The following is a 22988-nucleotide window of genomic DNA, read 5'->3' on the forward strand; positions in this document are numbered from 1 at the left end:
TGGGGAGAAACAGATTGCAGAATTGAAGAAAACATTCACAAATCATATATGAAAGGAATGCCTAGTGTCCAGAATATATCAAAACAAGTGGCCCGACTATGGGCAAAGACTGTTTTGCAAAAGAGAAGATACCCGCATGGGCAATAGGCACCCAGGGAAAGGTTGATGTCACTAAACATCAGGAAAAGGCAAATCAAAATCAAAATGAGATACGACCTCTACTAAGAGGGCCACGATCAATGGAAAGGGAAATAACAGTTATTGGGTGGGGACATGAAGAAATGAGTCCTCATACATTGCTGCATAAAAAGATCCAACCATCCTAACCCCTGATGTTTATTTCCTGTACAGCTGACTCAGCTGGAGTGCTAGGCTGCCCTCTGAGGACCCAGCTTATGGCACTCTTTCCCTTCTCATCCATCCCACTCTCCCCACACATTTTCAGGGTTAGTGAATGGCATGTTCTACCATAATGGATTCCCAACATCCATGAGTCATTCCATGCTTCCCTTTACCACAAATCTTCAGGTTTCTTGTTTTACTTTTTTTTTTCTTTTTTCTTGGTTTTGATTCTGTCCTTTTCTCCTACATTGTTTCTCTCACCCAAACTGTTTCCACCCACTTTAATGTACTTATTAAAAAGTATACTAGAGTCCCTCCTGTACCAAATACTCTATTAGACACTGGGGGATTTTGCCTGTCCCTTGAGATCTGTTGTGGGCAGGTGAGGATGTGCAATTATATGGGACAATGGTGTAACAAAAGGGAGTGTAATGCAATATACAATCTTCTCCTGGAGGTTCTGTCCTCTATGGTATAGAGTTCTGGTCCGTAAAAGCAGTGTGACAGGGGCTAGGGAGATGGCTTGATGGCTAGTACAGTTGCCATGAAAATGTGAGGACCAGAGTTTGGATAACCACCATGTATGTAAATGTCCAGCAGACCTGGTGGCCTGCCTCTAATCTCAGCACTGGCGAGGTAGAGGGAGAAGAGTTCCAGGGCAAGCTGGCTACAGAGACTAGCCAAATTGGTGAGCTATGTGCTCAGAGTGAAACCTTGCCTCATTATACAATCTGTGAAGTGACCCAGGGAGATACCCAATGGCAACCTTGGCCTCCACTTGCACATTAACATATAAATATGTATTTGTATATGCATGTACAAATACAAAAGGCAGATATACGACATAGGCAAAAGTTAGTTTTTAAAATGAATAGTAAACAAATCCATAACTTGGTTTTGTTGTGAAAATATAAAATCCACAGACAGCTGTTTATTAGTTGATCTTTTTTTTTCTTTATGGTCACATGACTTTAAGCTTTGTCCTCATCTCCCTATGGTGTGCACCAAGCTGAGGGCCACATGCATACCAGAAAGTTATGCTGTCACTGAGTTACAGCCACAACCTTCTTTTCATTTTGTGCCAGTCTTGCTAACTTTCTCAGGGTGACCTTGAACACAAGACCCCAACTTACAACCCTCCATTAGTGTTCCAAGGGTTACATGCTCGTTTTGTGAAATGCTTTATGTATTAAGACCCTGCCTTTGAAAGATAAACAGGCTCATCATACCATCCCCACTCTGTGCATCTGATTTCCTAGACACTTAGAGATCCCCAATATACTTACATTTGTTGCTACAATTCAGGTATTTGAGAGCATTCTTTTGCTGGATGCATAGCATTTTCTTCCGGTAAATAACAGTATACTCGCTGATACACTTCCCAAGGTTGTACATAGGAAAGAGCAGCAGCGTATTGAGCAGGAAGGTTTGGGTGGAGTTGGACATGATGGTTGATATCCCTAAAAGGGTGACAAGAACAGGTTAATTAAAAGGAAATGAAGGTCACAAGTCCCCCTAGTAATGATCAAACCGAGGCCAGGGAATTGAAGCCCAGATGATTATGTCTGAATTACTGTTAATTACTTGCTAATGGGTTTTGGTATCGCCAAAAGCTGAAGGTTGTGCTGATGATGACAGAATCCTGAAAAGTCTTTTTGGTGAAGTAGAACTGTGGCTTTTATTTTTTTATGTGAAAAGAATTTAAACTTGCACTTGATGGTTATAGTGAATTTCACATTTTCTGCCTTTTCTGAAATCTTGTTTAGTATCTTGCAATTTGTACAAGTTTTCATGTTTGTTGGCCCAAGGTTTCATGTGTATAAGGACATTGTCTCTGTTTTCTTTTCCTTTCCTTTCCCTTTCTTGTCTTGCCTTTCCTTTTCATTCTTTTCCTGCATTCCTTTTCATTCAGTCTTTCATTCCTTCCTTCCTTCTAGAATATTTTTAATGGTACAGCAACTGTGTATACACCTGTTTGTTGTTTCCTAAGCTATTTGCCATTTTGTTAATTGCTCAAGTTCTTTCAACAGCTGATGGCTCTGTGTGTGTGTGTGTGTGTGTGTGTGTGTGTGTGTGTGTGTGTGTATGTGGTGTCTCTGCTATTCAGGTTTTACTTTTTTTGTCCATAATTGTTCTTTATTTGAATGTTATTCCCATTGAAGTTGTATGGCTGTTAAATTTTAGCCTTTGCAACATTAATGATTAGAGATATACAGTTTCTCCAAATAGCCAGTTGGCTGCAGAGTGTTCACTCTTCAGCTCCCTAAGTAGTTCCCATTTCCTGCTACTGTCCTTGGCTCATATATCAGTTCTCAGGCATGTGTTCCTTTTCCCATTACCTTGTGCTGCTGATTTGTAATGCAATAGCATAGTGGTGAAGGAATCCAGCCAGTGCATCATCTGCTCGGCTTTTCAGATATTCTGAAGCAGTGTGCTTGGCTGGGATTGTATAGACATACGTACCCACTAACTCACACGCTCAGTAGATACCAACTGTCCTCTTCTCTCCACTGTCTTGCCCATCAGTTCTAAGAAAGGTGTATATGATATTGTGTTTCTGCAGTTAGCTGGAGTAGTTCTGGTAATTCTGAGTATGCACACTTCCTGATTAGATTGTCAAGTAAATAAAATTTTACAATTCTTAGAACTTTATGCTAAAGGGAATCTATTACCACATTGCTATCCTATGTTTCTGATAATTTTAATGTGAAAAATACATTTGATCATATCAATATAACGCTTCAAGTTTTAGTTTTCCATATACACATTTTTGTGACTACTGTACTTTGTATATCTTAGTTCCTTAAACTGTGTTTTCTGTAAAGAGCGTGAAGGTCAAAGCTGGGCTTGGAGAGTCCATTATGACCACCTTGCCATTTATCTTGTGATCATGCTTTGTCATTTTGCTTTATTGCTTGTGTCCAGTGTTCATAATGACGTTCATATTACGCTTTTGTTTGCTGTTTTCTACTTCATTCTCTCACTTCCTCTCCTTCTGTACTGGATAGATTGTGTTTTGCAAGTTACACTTTAAAGAGACATTCTATCGGTGACCCTGGACATCTGGACACATGGCTTTCTGGTTCACTCTTGGGCTCCGCTGTAGCTGCGGCTGTGGCTCCTCTGTGGTTACAGCTGTGGCTGCAGTATCTTTGTAGCCTCAGGGTCCTACAGCCTTACCTGCTGGAACCAGGTAAGGGAAGTTTCTTAAACTAAAGATTTCTGTCTGTGAACAAGTCTGGAAATTCTAAAATTTTCAAACACTAATTCTTTGTCTTTTATGATTTCTTTCTAAACTTTATTTAGTCACATATTGAAACTTTATCCTCCAATGATTTTAAAATTCCATGTTTTTGTTGTTTCTATGCCATGGGCTATCATATATATATATATATATATATATATATATATATATATATATATTGCATTAGTCTTTATTCTACTACTTCTCACTTTAACTATGGATAATATTTTAAAACTTTCAGTACTACTCAGCTATTAAAAAGAATGAATTTATGAAATTCCTAGCCAAATGGATGGACCTGGAGGGCATCATCTTGAGTGAAGTAACACAATCACAAAAGAACTCACACAATATGTATTCACTGATAAGTGGATATTAGCCCAAAACTTAGGATACCCAAGATATAAGATACAATTTGCTAAACGCATGAAACTCAAGAAGAATGAAGACCAAAGTGTGGACACTGTGCCCCTTCTTAGAATTGGGAACAAAACACCCAGGGAAGGAGTTACAGAGACAAAGTTCGTAGCTGTGATGAAAGGATGGACCATTTAGAGACTGCTGTATCCAGGGATCCATCCCATAATCAGCTTCTAAACGCTGACACCATTGCATACACTAGCAAGATTTTGCTGAAAGGACCCAAATATAGCTGTCTCTTGTGAGACGATGCCGGGGCCTAGCAAACACAGGAGTGGATGCTCACAGTCAGCTATTGGATGGATCACAGGGCTCCCAATGGAGAAGCTAGAGAAAGTACCCAAGGAGCTAAAGGGATCTGCAACCCTATTGTTGGAACAACATGATGTACTAACCAGAACCCCGGAGCTCTTGTCTCTAGCTGCATATGTATCGAAAGATGGCCTAGTCGGCCATCACTGGAAAGAGAGGCCCATTGGACTTGCAAACTTTATATGCCCCAATATAGGGGAATGCCAGGGCCAAAAGAATGGGAATGGGTGGGTAGGGAAGTGGGGGGCGCTATGGGGGACTTTTGGGATAGCATTGGAAATGTAATTGAGGAAAATATGTAATAAAAATATTAAAAATTAAAAAAAAAGAAATGCCCACAAAGGCTCACTTGTTTGCATAATTCAAAAAAAAAAACCAAAAAAAAAACCTTTCATCTACAAAAGCTGTTTTAGCTTTATTTTTAATTAAAATTTATTTTATGTGGAATTTAACTATGAGATTATCTGGAAGCTAGGGAATTTGTATTTGTATATGTTTTTTTTACTATTCAGTTGGGACCACAGCCAGCTGAAATTATTTAAAACAAATTATCAATGTTTTGTGTTTTTTTTCTCACATGGTTACTATACTTTTAGAACAAAATGTATGTGAGTACTTACAAATTCTTAAGGGAAATATTTATTTTGTATCTAACTAGGTCAAATAACCCTAAGGTTTCTGAAAGCGGGTGTAAATGATCCGTGTCATTATCTATCAGCCGTGTGAGGTTTGAGAAAAATGCTTGAGTACGCAGTGAAGAAAAAGCAACACAGCATTTTCAACAAATGGTGCTAGGGAAAATGAGTGTCTACATGTAAAGAAATAAAAATAGATCTGCATCTCTCACCCTGTACCAAAAATCAATTCCCAAGGATCAAAGATCTCAATGTAATACCCAGAACTCTGAAATTACTGAAGAACCATTGAGTCTAAGCTATAGGAAGTGGGAGAGAGGTCCTGCCAAGGACCTGAAGCTCAGGTTGGGTCTCTGAGTGGAGCATGCTGACTAGATGATAGTAGAAGCCCTAGGTTATTGAGATATTTCTGATACAGATGTTTGCAAAATCCTAGAATTTAACTGTCTACTACTACCCATCTTTTTGGCCCATTGCTGCTGATTTATGTCTTGCCTTCTGTGGGGAAGGGGACATTTTGTGACGTTCTCACACTTACTTGCTTCTATTATGGTATCCATTAAGAGACTTAAAGTGCCAGAGAGATAACAGAACACCAGAAGATTGATGTAGGCAGAGTTGCTCTTAGAAAACAGGAAGCTCATCAGGTATGTGAGGGGGATGGCAGACCACCCAAACAGTGTGAGGATCAGCATCGTGTCCAGAATGTGGTAGTCGGTGACATAGATGTCAAATTTGCAGTGTTTGAACATAACCTGAAACAGAGGGTACAGAGACAAAGGTGAAGTTAGGGTCGGTCTGTCTGTCTCTGTTTTCTCTGTCATTATCTTTCTCTGCTTCTCTCTCTCTCTCTCTCTCTCTCTCTCTCTCTCTCTCTCTCTCTCTCTCTCTCTCTCTTTCTCTCTCCACACACACACACACACACATGCCCTAAGCCCAAACACTCAAAAAACAAAAAAAAAGGAAATACCAAGACTTTCATTTTCTTTAGAATTTTCTCCATAAAATAGAATTGCCTCCTTAAAATAGAATCTACAACTCAACATGAATTCAAGTCAGGTGTATCTCCTGTTCACTAGAGGACATTCCAGCAAACAGAACCATAACCATGGTCTTTTTTTAATTTTGTTTTTCTCATTAGAAAAGTTTTTCTAAAGATTCATGCACAGTACACGTAGAATCTCATACTAACAACAGCTATCAACTTTCCTAGAGAGTAGATGATTTCCTTCCATTTCTTCAGTTGTGTCTCATTGATAACCATTGCTTTTAAATTAGGCTTCATAGGTCTAGCCTGCTTCTCCCATACATTGCAGGACCTCCTTCTTACCTGCTTATAATTCATGTGGGAAACTAGTTAAGGAAGCATAAATTTAGAAAGACCTAAATTAGAATCTTGTTTGACTGAATCTCCTCCAAGGTCCTGGAAACTACTATTCCACACTCTGAGTTTGGCTTTTCCTAAATCTCATAAAAGTGGAATCACACAGTATTTGACTCTGGGTGGTTGCTGTATTTTATAAATATCCTCTGTCTTCATCTGCAATAACAGAAAATATGAGGAATAACTTCTTTCTAAGGCCAAATGACGCTGCATTGTTTGTGGTTGCCATATTCTTTTGCCCCACACATCGGTTGGTGGTCATTAAGGTGTCCTCCACATTTTGGGTATTGTGATTATCATATAATGAAAGTAGGAATGATAATATATCTTTTAGACAGGATCTCATGGACCCCAGCTGAGGATGACTGTAAACTCCTAACCTCATGCCTCTATCTCCCAAGTACTGAGATTCACAGACAGGGACCATCATTCTCAGTGCTGAGAAGTGCTTTATGAGATAATGAGCAAGGTTACTTACTGGCATAGCTAGGTTTGTGAAAACATTAGATAGAGGAGAGATTTTCCTTGTGGAATCAAAGGAAAAGAAACTCTCACAGGCTTTACTCAGCAGCTGACTCAGACAGACACAGACACCCATAGTCAGACAGTGGATGGAGCTCAGAAAATCTTATGGAAGAACAGGAGGAAGGATTGCAAAGGGAGAGGATGGAACTCTACAGAAAGACTAATAGAGTCAACTAACCTGGACCCTTAGGGTTCTCAGAGTCTGAACCACCAACCAAAGATTATACAATGGCTGGACCTAGGTCTGCCTGCTCATATGTAGCAGATGTGCAGCTTGACCTCCATGTGGGTCCTGAACAACTGGAGCAGAGGCTATCCCAAAAGCTGTTACCTGTCTGTGGGATATGTTCTTCTAGCTGTGCTGCCTTATCTGGCCTTAGTAGGAGAAGAGATGCCTAGCCTCGAAGAAACTTGAAGTGCCGAGGGCTGGGGGCGGGGGGTGGGGGTGGGGGACACCTGCCCAGAGGAGAAGGGGAAGGGGGCAGTGAGTGGGATGTAAAGTGAATAAATAAAAAATTAATTAATAAAAAGAAACGTTCACAACATTGTTTGCACTCACCAGTAGGAAGCAGCAAGAAATGAAGAAGATAATGAGATCAAATACCAGGGCAGAAAGCCAGTACACAGGGATGGAGACCCCACTCAGAAGCTGCATGTGCTTTGTCTTGGTGTGTCTCTCAGTCACCGTCAGGATGCAAAAGCCACTGACCAAAAGAGCCATGCCCAGCTGAATTTTGAAGGCCACAATCTTCCCATCTGTACTCCTACAGAAGGAACAAAAGGAGGATACAGATTTATACCAATGGCTGTTTTTGTCTCAGAAATATAACTGAATGGGGCGGGAAGAATGCATTTCAAGTGCAAAAGTAAAACAGACAAACAGAACAACAACAAAAACATACCCCGGCCATTCTTTCCTCTGGGGCTTTGGCTGAGGTTTATTGAAGACTGTTATGGAAGCATCAGGACCAGAAAGTGACATGAAAAGAATGTTGTCTAAAACTGCCAGGGATAGAGATGGTGAGTGGTAGGCTTCATTGTTGAACAGAACAGTAAGGTTTACTCTATTTGTAACCACCTTGATAGAAAGTGCGATAATACACAAATGAATGCATTCGTCATTTCCCTCCAAATATTTGAGTAGGTCACCTAGGACAAAGACACAATACTTGTCAGTAAATCTAACATACTGTTCACGACAAATTCTGTCATCCAAGGTCTAATAATCAAGCCAAGTTTCTCACCAATCACTTCCAATCTTGCTGAGATAATTCTTTCAAACATTAGCTGTTACCCTTGGGGCTTATTCTGTCATTAAAGTCTGGGCTTTCTCATTGTATTTACCATAACCCAAACTACAATTTTGCCGAGAAAACACCCTGATGCAATCCTTCAACTCAACTACCTCTCTTTAACAGATTGGTAAGAAATTTAATTCACATTGCAGAGTTTACTGAACTCCCCTCAGATAAAATCCCCCCCAAAACTAAAAAAACTTAGTAAATGTTATAATGTTATTTTTATTCCCTAAAATTGCTCTTTATTTTTGAGCTTTTTTCTTTTTTTTTCTTTTTTCTTCTCTCATATATTACATCCAGATAGCAGTTTCCCCTCCCCCTCTCTTCCTAGTGTCTCTTCTTCACTTCTTTTCACTCCCAGATCCACTCCTCTTCTGTTTCCCTCAAGGAAAGAGCAGGCCTCCCAGGGATATCAACCAAACATGGCATACGTCTCATTAAGACTTGGCGCAAACCCTTATACCACGGCTGGATGAAACAACCCAGAAGGAGGAAGGTGGTTTCAAGAGCATGCAAAAGAATCAGAGACAGCCTCAATCCCGCTGTTAAGACTCCTACAAGAATACCAAGCTATACAACCATAAAATCTATGCAGAGGACCTAGGTCAGACCTACACAGGCTCTCTGGTTGTCAGTTCAGTCTCTGTGGGCCCATGAGCTTCGGTTCGTTGATTCTGTGGGCCGTGCTCTTGTTCTGTTCTCATCCCCTCCAGGTCCTATAATCCCCCTATCCCACCTTCCACAGGATTCCCTGGGCTCTTTTTTTGAGTATTTCAGAGCTACAAAGCACCAACATGCTTTGGTCAAGATCCTGAGAGGAACAAAAGCATTGAGGGAAGCCCAACATTTTGTTCCCTTCTAAGTGGTGGGAAATCCCTGCAAGTCTCCAGGATTTCAGTGAAGCATAAGACCATCATACCCTGTCTAGCAGTGAGGAAGAGACAGACTAAGCCTTATACAGACCCAGCCTCTGTCCAATAAGCTTCTACTCAGCCCTGCAGTGGGTTGAATGATGCCCATCCACATGGGTTTCAGCTTGCAAATCATTTCACTGTGTCTACTGATAGGAACACTTGGAAATGTGTTTTAACAGTTATGGGCTCATTCCTTAACCCAATCAAACCGACATCAAATGAACCATGAGGTGTGTGTAGCCTCATTTGTAATAGTACTTCATTATTGTTAGTTTTAAATCACTTGTCTTCTATTCCACAATCCACTTAATCTATTCTACAAGCTAGAATTACTTTACCATCAAAAAATATAAGCATTAACATATAAAGAATTATGCACTTAAGAAGTGGAATCTATCTCAAAGATATAAGGCTGACTCAATATATAAAAATAAATGTTACACACAATACCAATAGGCTAGCCAAAATTACACACTCAGGTAAACCTATGGAGAAAAGAGTTTAAGGTACAGAGGAACTGGGTCAGTTACATGTTGCTTGTTGGAAATGTAAAACTGCAGAGTACATGGAAAAGCAGCTGGTTTGCATTGAATTATACATGCAGTTATCATATAAGAACGTGGAATGAGATAAGTTAAAGGAACACTAGATAGAATACTAGTGAAACTGAATATCTCTTAATTTACATTGTCTTGAAGATGCACACTCACATTAAAAACAGCAGCTGTACTCACGCTGTGCTTACCAGGAAAACTGCAGATGTCTTTTAATGAACGAGTAGTTACACAACCTGTGGCATGCCCATGCGATAGAGTAGTAGTTAGCAATTAAAGAGAACGACACTGGATACATACAATTATCAGAAGACCACACTAAGTGAAAATGTTCATTCCAAAATGTCACACACTGTGTGATTCCATTTTATATCACTCTTGGAATTATCGATCTTACAGATACAGAATAGAGACTAGCAGTTTCCGGGGATAAAGACAGAAATAGATAGCAAGTGTGTGTGGTAATAAAGGCAATAGGAGGGAAAAGTGTGGTGGAAATGTTCCATATGTTAACTATGTTATTTGACTGATTCCATTTTCCTATTATAGTTTTGATGGAGGTTACCACCAGTGCTGAGGCCTCTTAATGTTTTGTAAATCTACATAAACCACAAAACAACACAGCCAAATGGTACTATTATGACTTTCCTCCACACAAAATGAGAAAATAAAGTCTATGTAGTCCACTCAAGATGTATCTTTTGAACAAACCCTCTTTGCCCTGTTATGCTCGTTCCCTTGCCTAGGCTGCCACTGTAACGTTGCAGCTGACTTGACTGTTGTCTCTCCCTTGTCCCGTGTTTTCTTCACCTCTCATATGAGGTTATATTAAACTGTGTGTTTGTTATGTGACAGGAACTGGGCTAGGGGCTAGAGATATAAAGAAGGTTCTCATCTCCCCATGATTTCTGTTGAGAGGAGATGAATAATGCCCAGTTGTAATTTGGTGATGAAGCCCATAACTGAGACATACTTCTAAATAAATGAAGGGGAGGCAGTTTCATTCCGTGAAGGCAGGCGATGCTTTATGTGTTTCTGTGGTGCTAGAATACCTTTCCAGAGCTCACATTCACTCAATTTGTGGTGCAACATAAACAGTTTACAGTACTGCATTGCTCTCAGATTTGACAGGAGGTAAAAGTCTCAGTTACCATTCAGAGAGGTCTCCGCGGTCTCCAAAACAACACAGGCTATTGCCAGAACATTACCCACAGTAACATCACAATAAGACCCTATCGCTGAAAATACTACACATTTCGCTATAGGACAGAGAAAAATTAGTCACTAATGGTCTAGGGAACCTCCTCCCCACTGGCTAGCCTTCATAGTGCTGGAAGATGTTGTAGAGACTGATGGAGGAAAAAAAAGCTATCAGTGCATCCGTTAAATGGACCAAGGAAGATACAACCACTGGTACAACTGAGGCATGATTGTTATAGGCTAACTAATCACCCTATGATTAGATTTGAGATCTGCTCCACAGGAGGAAATTTCATGCATGGTACTGAATTACTGGTCAAAGCCCATGGAGAGGGAGGTTATAGGCCTGGGATAAAACCTGCTATTGTTATTTTGCTAAGTGGTCATACTGTCAAATTGATGTTTAAATATCCATATTTGCACCAATAGGTGTGATGTTATTCAACCTTGACTAGAGAAGCCTCTTTTTGCAATTGACAAAAGTCAATGGAGAGATGCCTAACTGGTAATTGTTCTGAGACTAAGAGACTGGGTTCTCAGACCTAAGTGGGATTATTAACTCTCTAACCATGTCTCAGAAGAGAAGACAGAAAGAATGTGAACGCCAGAGGAAGGAGAAACACTGTCTTTTGGACACGATGTGACTATGGTACCCATGAACACACAGCAGCTGTGGCTTGCCTGCATAAGACCATCACAACATCAAGCCAGTCAGAATTCTAACATAGAAGAAATAAATGCTCCTCAGACCTCATCCTTTACAGAGAAGCTATTGGCAGTTAATAATTTCTAGGGGCTAGAAAATTAAATTTTGAGTGTATGGCCACTGGCAGGCTTACTAGGCTCCACTAGATGGTCCCACCCATGCATACATGGAAAACACTAATTGGTTTAGTGGGCTATAAACAAAACCATTGTGAGAGAGACATGTTAAAGGACTATGGGAGTAATTGAAGGGGGAAATTGGTGGTATGTATTTTTACATTTTATTGTATGTATATATAAAAATTCTAAAAAATTGAAAAAACTTTATAGGGTTGCTAAAGCATAGATCATTTGGGGATAAAAGAACAGATGCAAAATTATCTAGAAACCTATTTCCCCACTGGAAAACTCTTTTTCTACTGTCTACAGCAAAGAGAGAACAAGTTCTAAAGAATTTAATGCCAATTCTTTACCCTAAACAGCACATTTTTATGAAGGTCCACAGTTTGAAATAGAGACAATACAAACATTAATAAAACATAGTCATGGCTAAAATGATTAGAACAAATAATTAAAATTTTATGTGTCCAGTTTTCTAAAACAGTTGAGTTGAGAAAGGATAAATATATCTCTGTGTATGTGACTAAGTTTCAGTTAACAAACAGAAAATAACATATATTAAAGCCAGGTGACAATGGTGGGTCTGTTATATCATTCTGTTGCACTTCTGCCCCTGTTCTTAATAACAAAAATAGCATATTCAGTTACTCATTTAATGTTTTAGTGAACAAAGCTTCAATCTAAACAATCTTCTTATGAGTCAAGATACTGCTTTTTATTTAGTCACTTCTATCTGTCTGTCTGTCTGTCTATCTATCTATCTATCTATCTATCTATCTATCTATCTATCTATCTATCTATCTGTAGAAGAGTGGTTCTGATGCTTTGATTTAATTGGGAATCTTTGTTTACTGATGCTGAAGGTCCTTGCCCCCAATTGATTTTTGATCTATCAATAAAGATGCCAGTGGCCAATGGTTGGGCGGAGAGAAAGAGGTGGGACTTCTAGGTTCCCATAGGCAAGGAGAGAGAAGGCAGGAAGAGGGAGAGAAATGGAACCAACTCAGAGCTGTAGGGGAGATCTTCCAAAATGTAAGTGGAAAAGGATGGTGGCCCACGGAAGGGCAGCCTGAAAGTGTCGTAGGCAGCAAGACTAGTGGGCGTCACAGAAGGTAACTGGGCAGGTAACTAAGTTGAGGGCAGATTTAGAGGTGTTGAGCTAGGAGTAAAGGTAAGGGCACATTAGCTGCAGAAGGCTTAGAAGAGCCAAGCCATAGAGCCAATACAGCAGTTTAAAAATGAACTAAGCTGTGTGTGTCTTCCATCTGTGGATCTGAGATAGTTCCTGATCAGATAGTTACCTGTGTGTGTGTGTGTGTGTGTGTGCGCGCAATTCACTGGAAGTTCAAACTGGTGTAGCCAAACTATCTATCTATCTATCTATCTATCTATCTATCTATCTATCTATCTATCTATCTATCTAGGGAGAGAGAGGAGTTTGGATGCAGGGCCTCTTGCATATCATACAAGTTCTATTCCACTGACCTAAATCATAAGCCTTATCTGAGTCTCACTCTAGCCCAGGCTGACCTGGAATTTGTGTTCCTCCCTCCAGATAACTGGAATTAGAAGACCGTACCAGGACAGCTCATCTATCATTGTGGGATAATTTATTGTAATCAGCCAATCTATTATTTATAAGCTAGTTCCACTGAGATTATGTCTTTAAGGAACAGTTAATATTCTTAAACATATTTTCATCCTTCACACCAAAACCTGAAGAAGAGAGAAAACAAACTACGCTTCCCTATCCTACAGCTATGCATAGGACAAGCCCCAGAGGAACAATACCCACCAGGCAATGAAAGAATATTACCCAATCTGGGAAGAAATGATTACATAAGAGAGAGAACATGACTTATGCTCTGAAATGTAGTGTGTTATACTGAGTGGTTTGTAGACACAAGGCAGATCAGGTTAAACCCAAGTCTGCAGTTTCTGTTTGATTTGAGTCAAAACATTTGACTTCTTTAAATGTCACTAAGGCTTATTTGTAAAAGTGGTAAAAATATCTACCAAATTTGGTAATTGTTCAATTTAAATGGCATACAGGCCAAGTACTCAGTATAATAAATGTAAACTTTATTGCTATCTTTGAAAATGTATTCTTAGTAGCCTGCCCTGAAAGTCTTCAAGATTCTTGTTTTAGACATTATCACTAAAAACAAACAAACACTTGGAGTTCAGTAATGGAAGCCATAGTTCCATGCTGTATTTCATGTGCTACATTGTGCCCAAAGTGTAAAAGTATAACAAACTTGGGTACCTCATATTATTATTATTTATTATTATTGTTATTATTACGTGTGTTTAACTAGAAAGGAATACCAAATGGTCACAGCCAAAGTACAACCAATACCAGTTAACTTTTAATACCAGTAGCTTTAATGAGGACATTGCTATTGATTGCTTAACTGTCTCTGGTATAATGAGTGTCAGAAAAAGAATGGAGCAAGTTACCATGTTATAGTTATACCTATGTTTGGGAGTGACCCAAGGAAATCAATGAAGAGTCAACTTTTTGTTTCTACGTTAGCCTTACCTTGTACTTCCTTGAGTTGGTGGTTGCCAGGTTTTAGCATATTCTCAAGGTGTGTTAAAAGACTTGTTGTCAAGTTAGATTTCCCCAAAATAGAAAAAGGCACAATGGTTTGACCATATTCGTCCAAATTCATTTGCCTAATTTTCTTATATCTAAACTCATGAGACTTGAGGAGTAAGAAAGTAGAAATGACAAGCCCCAGTATCTGCACCAAAATCCCTCTCCAGTTTCGCCAGTTGTACATCAGCCTCTTCATGAACATGGCACGGAATTGCTGCAGGTAGAGGGAACACTAAAATGAGAGGAGAGAGACGCTGGGTCACTACAACCTCCAGGATCAGTCACACTGAAATGCGTTGACATCAATGTCTCTGAAATTTTGTGGTGTAAAAAGCACATGGAATAAAACACACATATTTAAGTGCATACAGCTTATCTAAGAAAATAAATAGGTTCTTGGAGGAGACCCAAACCCATGATGCACCCAATGATGTTATCATCCATCTGTCAGTATAAGGCAAGGGACAACAAACCATGGACTTTTTGAAACAACTCTTTACTAGAATGTGGCCAAGCACATTTGTTCCTGTACCTTCTGGCTGCTTCTTGTGCAGTGATAATTGAGTGACAGTGACAGAGACCATGTGGCCCATAGAACCCTCAGCCTTTGTTGTCTCTTTACATTGAGTTGCCTGACTTCTGGTAGAGCACGCTATGTAAAGTGCTTAAGTTGAAAGTTGTATATAATACTAAAAAGTGGCAACAGGATGCTTTTCCCTGACTCCTGGTAACCACTATGTCGAGGATGCTTTATAGTTGCAGTGGACAATTGCAAGAGCAAGGGGAGAATGCTTGACAGCCCAGGCAGGCTTTCCATGAGGACAGCCTCACTGATTCAGAAACAATCTTACATGCAGTTACTTCTCTTGAAAGGCAGAATACACTCTAAGTTGATAATGTGAAAAACCAGGCTCTCCGGTACACTTACGCCAGCTTGAAAGAGCAGATAAGTTTCTGGATTTCCAATTTAGAAAACAACAAAACAAAACAAAACAAAACCCCCAAAGAATTGCAGAATGATGGCATCAGCAGTAAACAGTTGATATGTTTTTCTAGAATCAATCTCTGTACATTTAATCATTGATCAGGCTGGGGTCCCAAGTTTTCCACACCACACTGGTTCTATAGTGGCTAATACCTCTACATTCTTTTGGTTTATGTATTAATACAAGGCAAAACTATTGCGTACTGACTGAGAGACACCTGTTTCTTAGCAAAATTTCTTACCCCAGTGTTAAACACAATGTTCTGATCTTCACTCTGGGTGGGAAAGCCTACTCTCCAGCTGCTTTCAACATCCCTATTCTTGTCCTCTTTGCTTCCTACCGAGGGCGACTGGGTAGCTTCGATATCTGTTTTTGAGTCTTCCAGGTTACTGACCCTATATTAAAAAAATAAACAAAACTTGTCATTTCAACTTTATCCCACTATCCCTTGCTTGAAGAATGTGAGTGGCAACCCCTGACTCCAAAGGCACCTTGGGTTAATCATTGGTTTTTTTGTTTGTTTGTTTGTTTGTTTTTTGAGACAGGGTTTCTCTGTGTAGCCTTGACTGTCCTGGAACTCACTTTGTAGACCAGGCTGGCCTCGAACTCAGAAATCCACCTGCCTCTGCCTCCTGAGTGCTGGGATTAAAGGTGCCACCATGCCCTGCGGGTTCTTCATTGTTTAGTGGCAGCTGATTTAGTTCCCAAGCACCAACCCACCTCTGCTGTGGAGAGCCCTGGGGCTAATTATATTTGATGCTAAATCTGTTCTCCTCTGAGGGGTTTCAAAGGAGGAATGAGTCAGCACTCAGGTGATTTCCTGTAAACCTGCTTCCCACCTTAATTTGTAAAATAAAGGAGAGCTGATGTTTGGGCAGATAAAAGGGAAGGTGGAGTGGAAGGTGGGGGAGAGAAGGAGAAAATGGAAGAGGGAGAAGGTGCAGTGGAGGAGGAAGAAGAAGAAAAGCTGAGCAGAAGCACATGGCCTGGAGAAACCATAAGTTCTAAGGGGTCTCATAGATGTGGAAGATGGTAGTGTAGTGGTAGATCTGTCCAATCGAGGCACACAACATGTAATCATATTAACTGTGTTGTGTTTTCATTTGCTGGGGCTTATTTGGGAGGAGATTTACCACAACATACCTCTGAACCTTGTCATGCTTAAATTACTAAAGTGTGGAATCTCTGGTGAGCTGACAAAGAATAGGGAACTTATAGAGCCCACCTCCATCAGGAAGACAGGGCATCAAGTGAGGGATGTGATTGCCAACCCACAGTCAAAACTCTGACCCATAATTGTTCCTGTCTGAAAGAACTGCAGGGATGGAAATGGAGAGGAACCTGAAGAAAAGAAGGTCCAGTGACAGGCCCAAAGTGGGATCCAGCTCAAGGGGAGGTCCCAAGGCCTGACATTTACTGAGGTTATGGAGTGCTCACAGAAAAGGACCATGACTGCCCTCTGAAAGACCCAACACGCAGCTGAAAGAGTCAGATGCAGATATTTGCACCAAGCCAATGGACAGAAGCAGTTGATCCCTGTTATTGAATTAGGGAAGGCTGAAAGAAGCTTAGAAGGGTGATCCTGTAGGAGGACCTGCAATCTCAATTAATTTGGACCCCCAAGATCTCTCAAACACTGGACCACCAACCAGGCAGCATACACCAGCTGATATGAGGCCCCCAACACATATGCAGCAGAGGGCTGTGGGTCTGGGTTCAGTCAGAGAAGATGATCCTAACCCTCAAGATACTGGAAGGCCCAGGGATTTAGAGGGCTGGTTGGGTGGGAGATGAGGACATCCTCTTGGAGACCAGGGCATTAGGAGGAGTTGTGGGATGTGGAATAGTCGGAGGGTGGACTGGGGGAGGAGGGGAAGGAATAAAATCTGGAGTGTAAATAAATAAATAAAATTACATTAAAAAAAATCTTTCCCTCTAAGGATTCCCCCTTTTTTTTCTATGTACTTTTACTTACTTAAGGAAGACTTCTTCCATGGTAGTGATAGACACACCAAAGCTAGAAATGCCAAGATTTTCTTGGTTCTCTTCCAGAGCAGTCAAGAGAGCTTCAAACCTACAGGTATGAGAAGAAGATGACCTGGGACTAAAGGAGATGATTTTCATACTTCTTATTCAAAAGTGTTCTCCCCTCACCACCCTGTCAGTGCTTAGTATGATCTCAAGTTTTTGTGAATTCAGAAAGGTGAGACTCGCAGAGAAAGCAAGACAATAAACTGCTATAGTGTGCTGTTTCCCATGATACTTTATTCTTAGATACATGCAATTGTGATTTTCTAACAAAACTATTACTATCCTCTATGAAGAGATTGACAGTTGATGGCTGATAGATAAAGGAGAGTCACCCTTCTTTGGAGGCATGGCCACTGTTTCCCAGTAGTTGGCTCTTTACTCATGTACATATGGGCAAGACTAGCTGGACTCAGCAGGTTATTTAAAAAAAAAAAAGTAGATACGAAATTGGGAGGGAAGTGTGTAGTAGGGGCTGGGGAGAGTTGAAGGGGTCAAGGTGGGGTCCATATGTTAAAGATACATTGTATACTTGTATCAAATTTTCAAAGAATGAAAGTCTAATTTTAAAACATATTCAATGTTAACAACTTTAACTAGTTGACAAGAATTAGCTTATTTTACTTATATATGTCATGGTTCCTGTTAGGAAAGAAGAGAAAAGAAGAGAAAGGAAAAGAAAGGAAAATAAAAGAGGAAAGAAAAGAAAAGAGGAAAGAAAAAAAGAAATGGGAAAAACACATTCAACAGAGGAAAAGGCACACAGAGACAGGAAACTGTTTAAGTGCAGAGAAAACATAGAATGGATAAACTGATGTTAAATAACTAGGAAAACCTATGAAAGTAAACTACATTAAACTATAATAAAGGAGTCAAGTGCAATGTAGAAAAATCAAGTCTTTTAAACAACATTTGTTTTTAATCTAGGAAGATCTTGTAGAACAATATGTTCAAAGTTATCTTTTGCAGAAGTTTCCAGGTCTCAGGAGCATCTCTATCATGTTCCCAGTGAGGGACAACAGAAACCATCTTCCCATGTGCTTAGTGTCAGAACTCAATTCTCTCTTTGGAAAAACAGTATTTTCTCTATATTTTCTGTCTGCATTTTTACACAGTTCTAGATGCGCACCTTGAGATTATAGACAGAGTAGAGACAACCCCACCATTCATTTTTGGAGTCCTTTGGGGCAGGTAGGCTGGAGAGTGATATCAAGTGTTTTATCTGGGGGTCTCCTTCAGGAAGATTCTGTAGCTCCAGATGGATCTTAACTGCCACACACAGCTAAGGTGTGAGCATCCACTCTGGCCTCCCCTTTAGCAACTGATTCGGCTGCTAGGTACTGCTAAGGAGACATACCTAGAATTTTATTTCAGATTCTCTGTTACATTTAATTGTTTTACTCTAGTTTCTGACTGGGGCTTTGCTCTGGTCCATTGGAGAATCACACTCTAATATATCACACACCTGCTACCTACTCCTGGTGGGGTTTTGTCCTCCTTAATCCAAGAACCACCATTTAAGCTGTCCTAGTTATTTTCCATTTTATTGTTTGAGACAATGTTTCATTTTATGGCTCATGATGGTTTCAAACTCATAATCCTTTTTCATGTCTTATTCTAGAGTTGAAGGCCTGTATCACCTTGCCAGGCTATTACTATTGGCAGTGGTGGAGTGTATATGTGTGGTCTGGGGTTGAGCTTAGAGCCTGTACATGTTAGGAAAGCACTTCACTGCTACCCTTTTATTATCTTATTTCTTTTCTCCAAGCCATGTACTAGTACTCAACAAAAGACAACAGAACGCCCAATATCACCAATTAATTCTAGCAAGCTGTAGCAACCAGGGGCATCTGCCCCTTTGCAGTGCAAGTGGCGTCTATGACAGAAGTTTTGTCTTCTTAAAGGAATCCTATTTGCTAAACCAGAAAAATAAGGAAAACAACAGTGATTTCTAACCATTTAGAAATCAACTGGTTGGCATTCTCTAGACCCATACCTGTGTGTATATTCTTTGGGTAGAATAAAAGATAACTCATTTCCAACATTAGTCTCCAGGGTGGCTGTTGGGACATAGGGATGAATCAGTTTTGAGATTTCAGCAATGTCACAGTAAGGTTCCTTCACCATGACTAGGTGGCTTCCAACACCTGGGAAGATGCAATTCAGAAGACCAAATGGAATTTCTATGGTTTGGGTATGTTAGAGGAAGATAAAGCATGCCATGGGTTATTTGACTACAATTCTATAAAGCAAAGCATTATATAACATAATCATTATTAATGATATAATTATACATAGTTCTATAAGGGATTATTAATGATCTGGATCATAAAACCATATAGAACAGAGAGAACATTAAAAGCTCCCTCATCTCTCTGTTTACTGATGCTGAAATTGGAGAAAACAGGTTAATATTTATCAAGCAGATGCTTCCTGGGTCCATGCAATATGCCAGAACCTACGTAAATTCAATAAAAGTTCTTTCCTTCAAAGATGTGAGACATTTTCGTGAAATTTCTGTTTGCCCTCTGTTGTCCTCTCCTCCCAGACACCATGGACTGCCTCCTCCTTTTTCCCCCATCACTCTCCCACCCCCTCATCCTCCTCTTGTTTCTTTTCCTCCTTCACTGGTCTTCCTAACACTAGGTGGGGAATATGTATGGCACATCAGGATTTATGCTCCTAGCAATGGCATTCTGGTACCTGAGGCTTGGGCTGCAGAACTAAGGGAAATGACACTTGGGTATCTGGGCCCATCACCTGACAAGTGTCCTTTGAGAAAGGGAGGGAGGCAGGGATGGAAGAAAGGAGGCAGGAAGGAAGGGAGAAAAGAGAGTACAAGAGAGCAAGTGAGCATTAAGATTCTGAAGAAATACACAGCGCAGGGTGGGGATGGAAATCAAAGAGGATGTATCAGAGTCAGAAGGCTGGTGCTTGTGCTATAGTCTAAAGGGAACACCATCTTCCTATATATCTGTCTCAAGATATCGCATTCTGTTTCCTTCCTAAGACATTTGAAGAGAGCAGAGCAGAATTCAAACAAAGCTGTACCATGCTACAGAATTGCCCAAATGTAGATTCTGCTAACTTTATCATGCATACACAGGGCCTGACGAAGATAAGGGTATATGCTTCTTTGAGATAAATATTACATACTTTAGTTTCTACTGTCATTTTAAAAATAAAAACATAAATTATGCCAATAAATAAGCAACAGAATATAACAAACATAATACTAAGTAGTATAGAAAAGTAGAAGCAGAGACTGGCCTAGATGTAGAAATTACAGGACAAAAACCAAAGGCTATAGAACAACCATGGCAAATACATTGATCAATCTATTAGAAATAGAAAAACAAAGAGTTGAGTCAATCAGAAATTTTGCAGATTGATAATAAAACTATAAATGAAAGCCAGTGGAAACAGCAGGGAAGTACAATCAAAGAAGTTACAGCATAGTCTCAGCAGCAGAGTAGAAAGAGAAAAGGACTCAATAGCCCTGAAAAAAGATCACTAAAAGTAATCCAATTAGAAATAGAAAAAAAAAATGAAGTGAAAGGAAACAGAGAGTACCACAAGTGGACAATCACGCTTGTCATAAAATAGAAAACAATTGGAAAACTGAACATGTCCTTGTAAAATTACATCCCGAAAATTTCATCAAGATTCTGTCCAAGGAAACTTACAAATCCATTGGACACATTCACAATAAATGAGGGTGAGTTTAGCTCATGGCCTTGGTGAGATCCGTATATCCAGACAGAGCTTTCACCATGAACATCTGAAAGAAGTAGACAATGGTGTAAGCTTGGCTGCACAGGAGGTGGACGAGAAGCAGCTGAGAGTGTGAATGCCTGGGAGAGGACAAGGAGATGGGATGTGCAATCACTACCCTTTTGCTTGGAGGTGATCTTTGCATAGAGATTCAGCAAACGGAAATAATGACAGCTTCCAGCGTCACACCTGAACTGGCAAGTTAGAAATCAGAGAGGGAAGAAGATAAGTCAGATTGAGAGACCGGATCTTTTGGGTTCAGACTCCATCTTAAAGAACCTGACCTAAGGTTGAACTCAAGTTAACTAACAAACTGGCACCTAGTCCTAGTTACCAGGTTACTCCCCAACAAATCTGCACCTCCCGTTTACAAGCCTGCCCCCTACACTTTACTTCATAACAACCCAAAATCAGGAGGAAAACAGAAGTTAAGCTTATAGTTTGGCTCCCAGCACCAGCCAATTATGTTAAAGGCTATAATGCCCCCCCACCTCAGCCCCTGTCCCAGTCAAATATGTGCCAGGCTAGAAGCTCCCTTGTTTGTTTGCTTGCCTCTATAAATGCTTGCCTAAAACAAGACTTGTGGATCCACCTTCCCATCCTATTGTGTCAGGGTTAGTGGGAAGCCCAAACTCAAGCTTGAATAGAGACCCTATTGTGATCGAGGCTCTTTGATGGTCTTTTGGGGTTCCTGAACACTTCCTAGCACAACAAGAATAGAGCTACAAGTTGTGCAGATGATTTTCATGCAGAGCTCTGTAGTAAATAAAGTAACTGTGAAACCAGAGCTGGAGAGATGGCTCAGTGCGTAAGGGCACTTTCTGTTTGAGTGTGAAGTCCTGAGTTTGAATTCCTAGCACAGACATGAACACCCATCATGGCATACAGACCTATAATGCCAGAGTTAGAGGGTGAAACAGGCAGGGAGGTCATTATGTGCTTCTGCTTTAAGGACAGACCCTGTCTCAGGGGACTAAGTCAGAGAACATAGTGGAAGACACCCAGTTCCTTCCTCTGATCTCCATATATGGACACATGAACACACCAACACACACATAAAACATATACACACAACTAAAAGGTAAAAGAAATACCAATAGAAACCTCATAATGGTGTCTCCTTTCATCTTTGCTGTGTGACAGGTATATCTACAACAAGAGACACTATGTGATTGGATTTACCTTAAAAAAAAAAAACTTTATTGTTTCACAAAAGACTAGAGCTTACATAGCTAAGCCAAAGTAGTGGATCAGTGATGATCCATCAGGAATTGTAATGAATGGGACTCATGCTTCGGCCATAGATCTGAAATAGACCTATGGTACCTGGGCCCACCCATATCAGTAAAGGTTTTCGAAAATGCAGATCTTGATGCATAAAATGCTCCAAATGGATGTTGTAGCTGTTTATATTCTAATGTTATTTGGGTCCCGCAAAACTGTTTACACCAGAGGGTCTATACATAACTTCTGGGAACCTGCTCCCAATTAATTCTGATTGGTAAATAAAGATGCCAACAGCCAATACCTGGAGAGGAGAAACATAGGTCGGGTTTTAGGTTTCCTGGGCTTGGGACTTTGAGGAAGGAGGAAGAAGAGAGATGCCCTGCTTGAGGAGTGGGTAGGACAGAGAAGCAGAGCCGCCATGCAAAGGAGCCAAGTGAATGTGGTCCAGAGGGCTGCTCAATTGGGAGAAGAGCAGTGAAGATGGAACATAGAAACTAGAAAGTAATGACTCATAATTATCAGTGGGTAGTAATCCCATGCTGGGATTGGTTAAAATACTAATACTACAGGATGTTGGTAAGGGGTGCAGAACTCTTGAAAAACATCTCCCCAACAAGTCTACACATTTGGCAACATAGCACCTGTGTTGTAGCAATCAGTCAAAGGGTTCTAGATAGCATCAGATAATAATGTACCATGAGATAATGCTTAACCAAGG

At 40.3% G+C, this 22988-nt stretch overlaps 1 protein-coding gene across 1 annotated transcript in view; it reads right to left on the reverse strand.

Moving 5' to 3' along the window:
- LOC110299272 (phospholipid-transporting ATPase ABCA3-like) overlaps positions 1-22988 on the reverse strand; it is a 76728-nt gene that overhangs the window by 18034 nt on the left and 35706 nt on the right. Inside the window, exons 17-24 of the mRNA XM_021168935.2 lie at positions 19266-19416; positions 17217-17315; positions 15483-15636; positions 14196-14487; positions 7765-8011; positions 7422-7626; positions 5492-5708; positions 1629-1802 (exon numbers count right to left, since the gene is read on the reverse strand). Of these exons, the coding sequence (XP_021024594.1) occupies positions 1629-1802; positions 5492-5708; positions 7422-7626; positions 7765-8011; positions 14196-14487; positions 15483-15636; positions 17217-17315; positions 19266-19416 (1539 nt within the window). The remainder of the gene's footprint in view (positions 1-1628; positions 1803-5491; positions 5709-7421; positions 7627-7764; positions 8012-14195; positions 14488-15482; positions 15637-17216; positions 17316-19265; positions 19417-22988) is intronic.

This window comes from Mus caroli, unplaced genomic scaffold (assembly GCF_978045245.1).
Source record: "Mus caroli unplaced genomic scaffold, Mus_caroli_1 scaffold_8, whole genome shotgun sequence".
Lineage (NCBI taxonomy): Eukaryota > Metazoa > Chordata > Mammalia > Rodentia > Muridae > Mus > Mus caroli.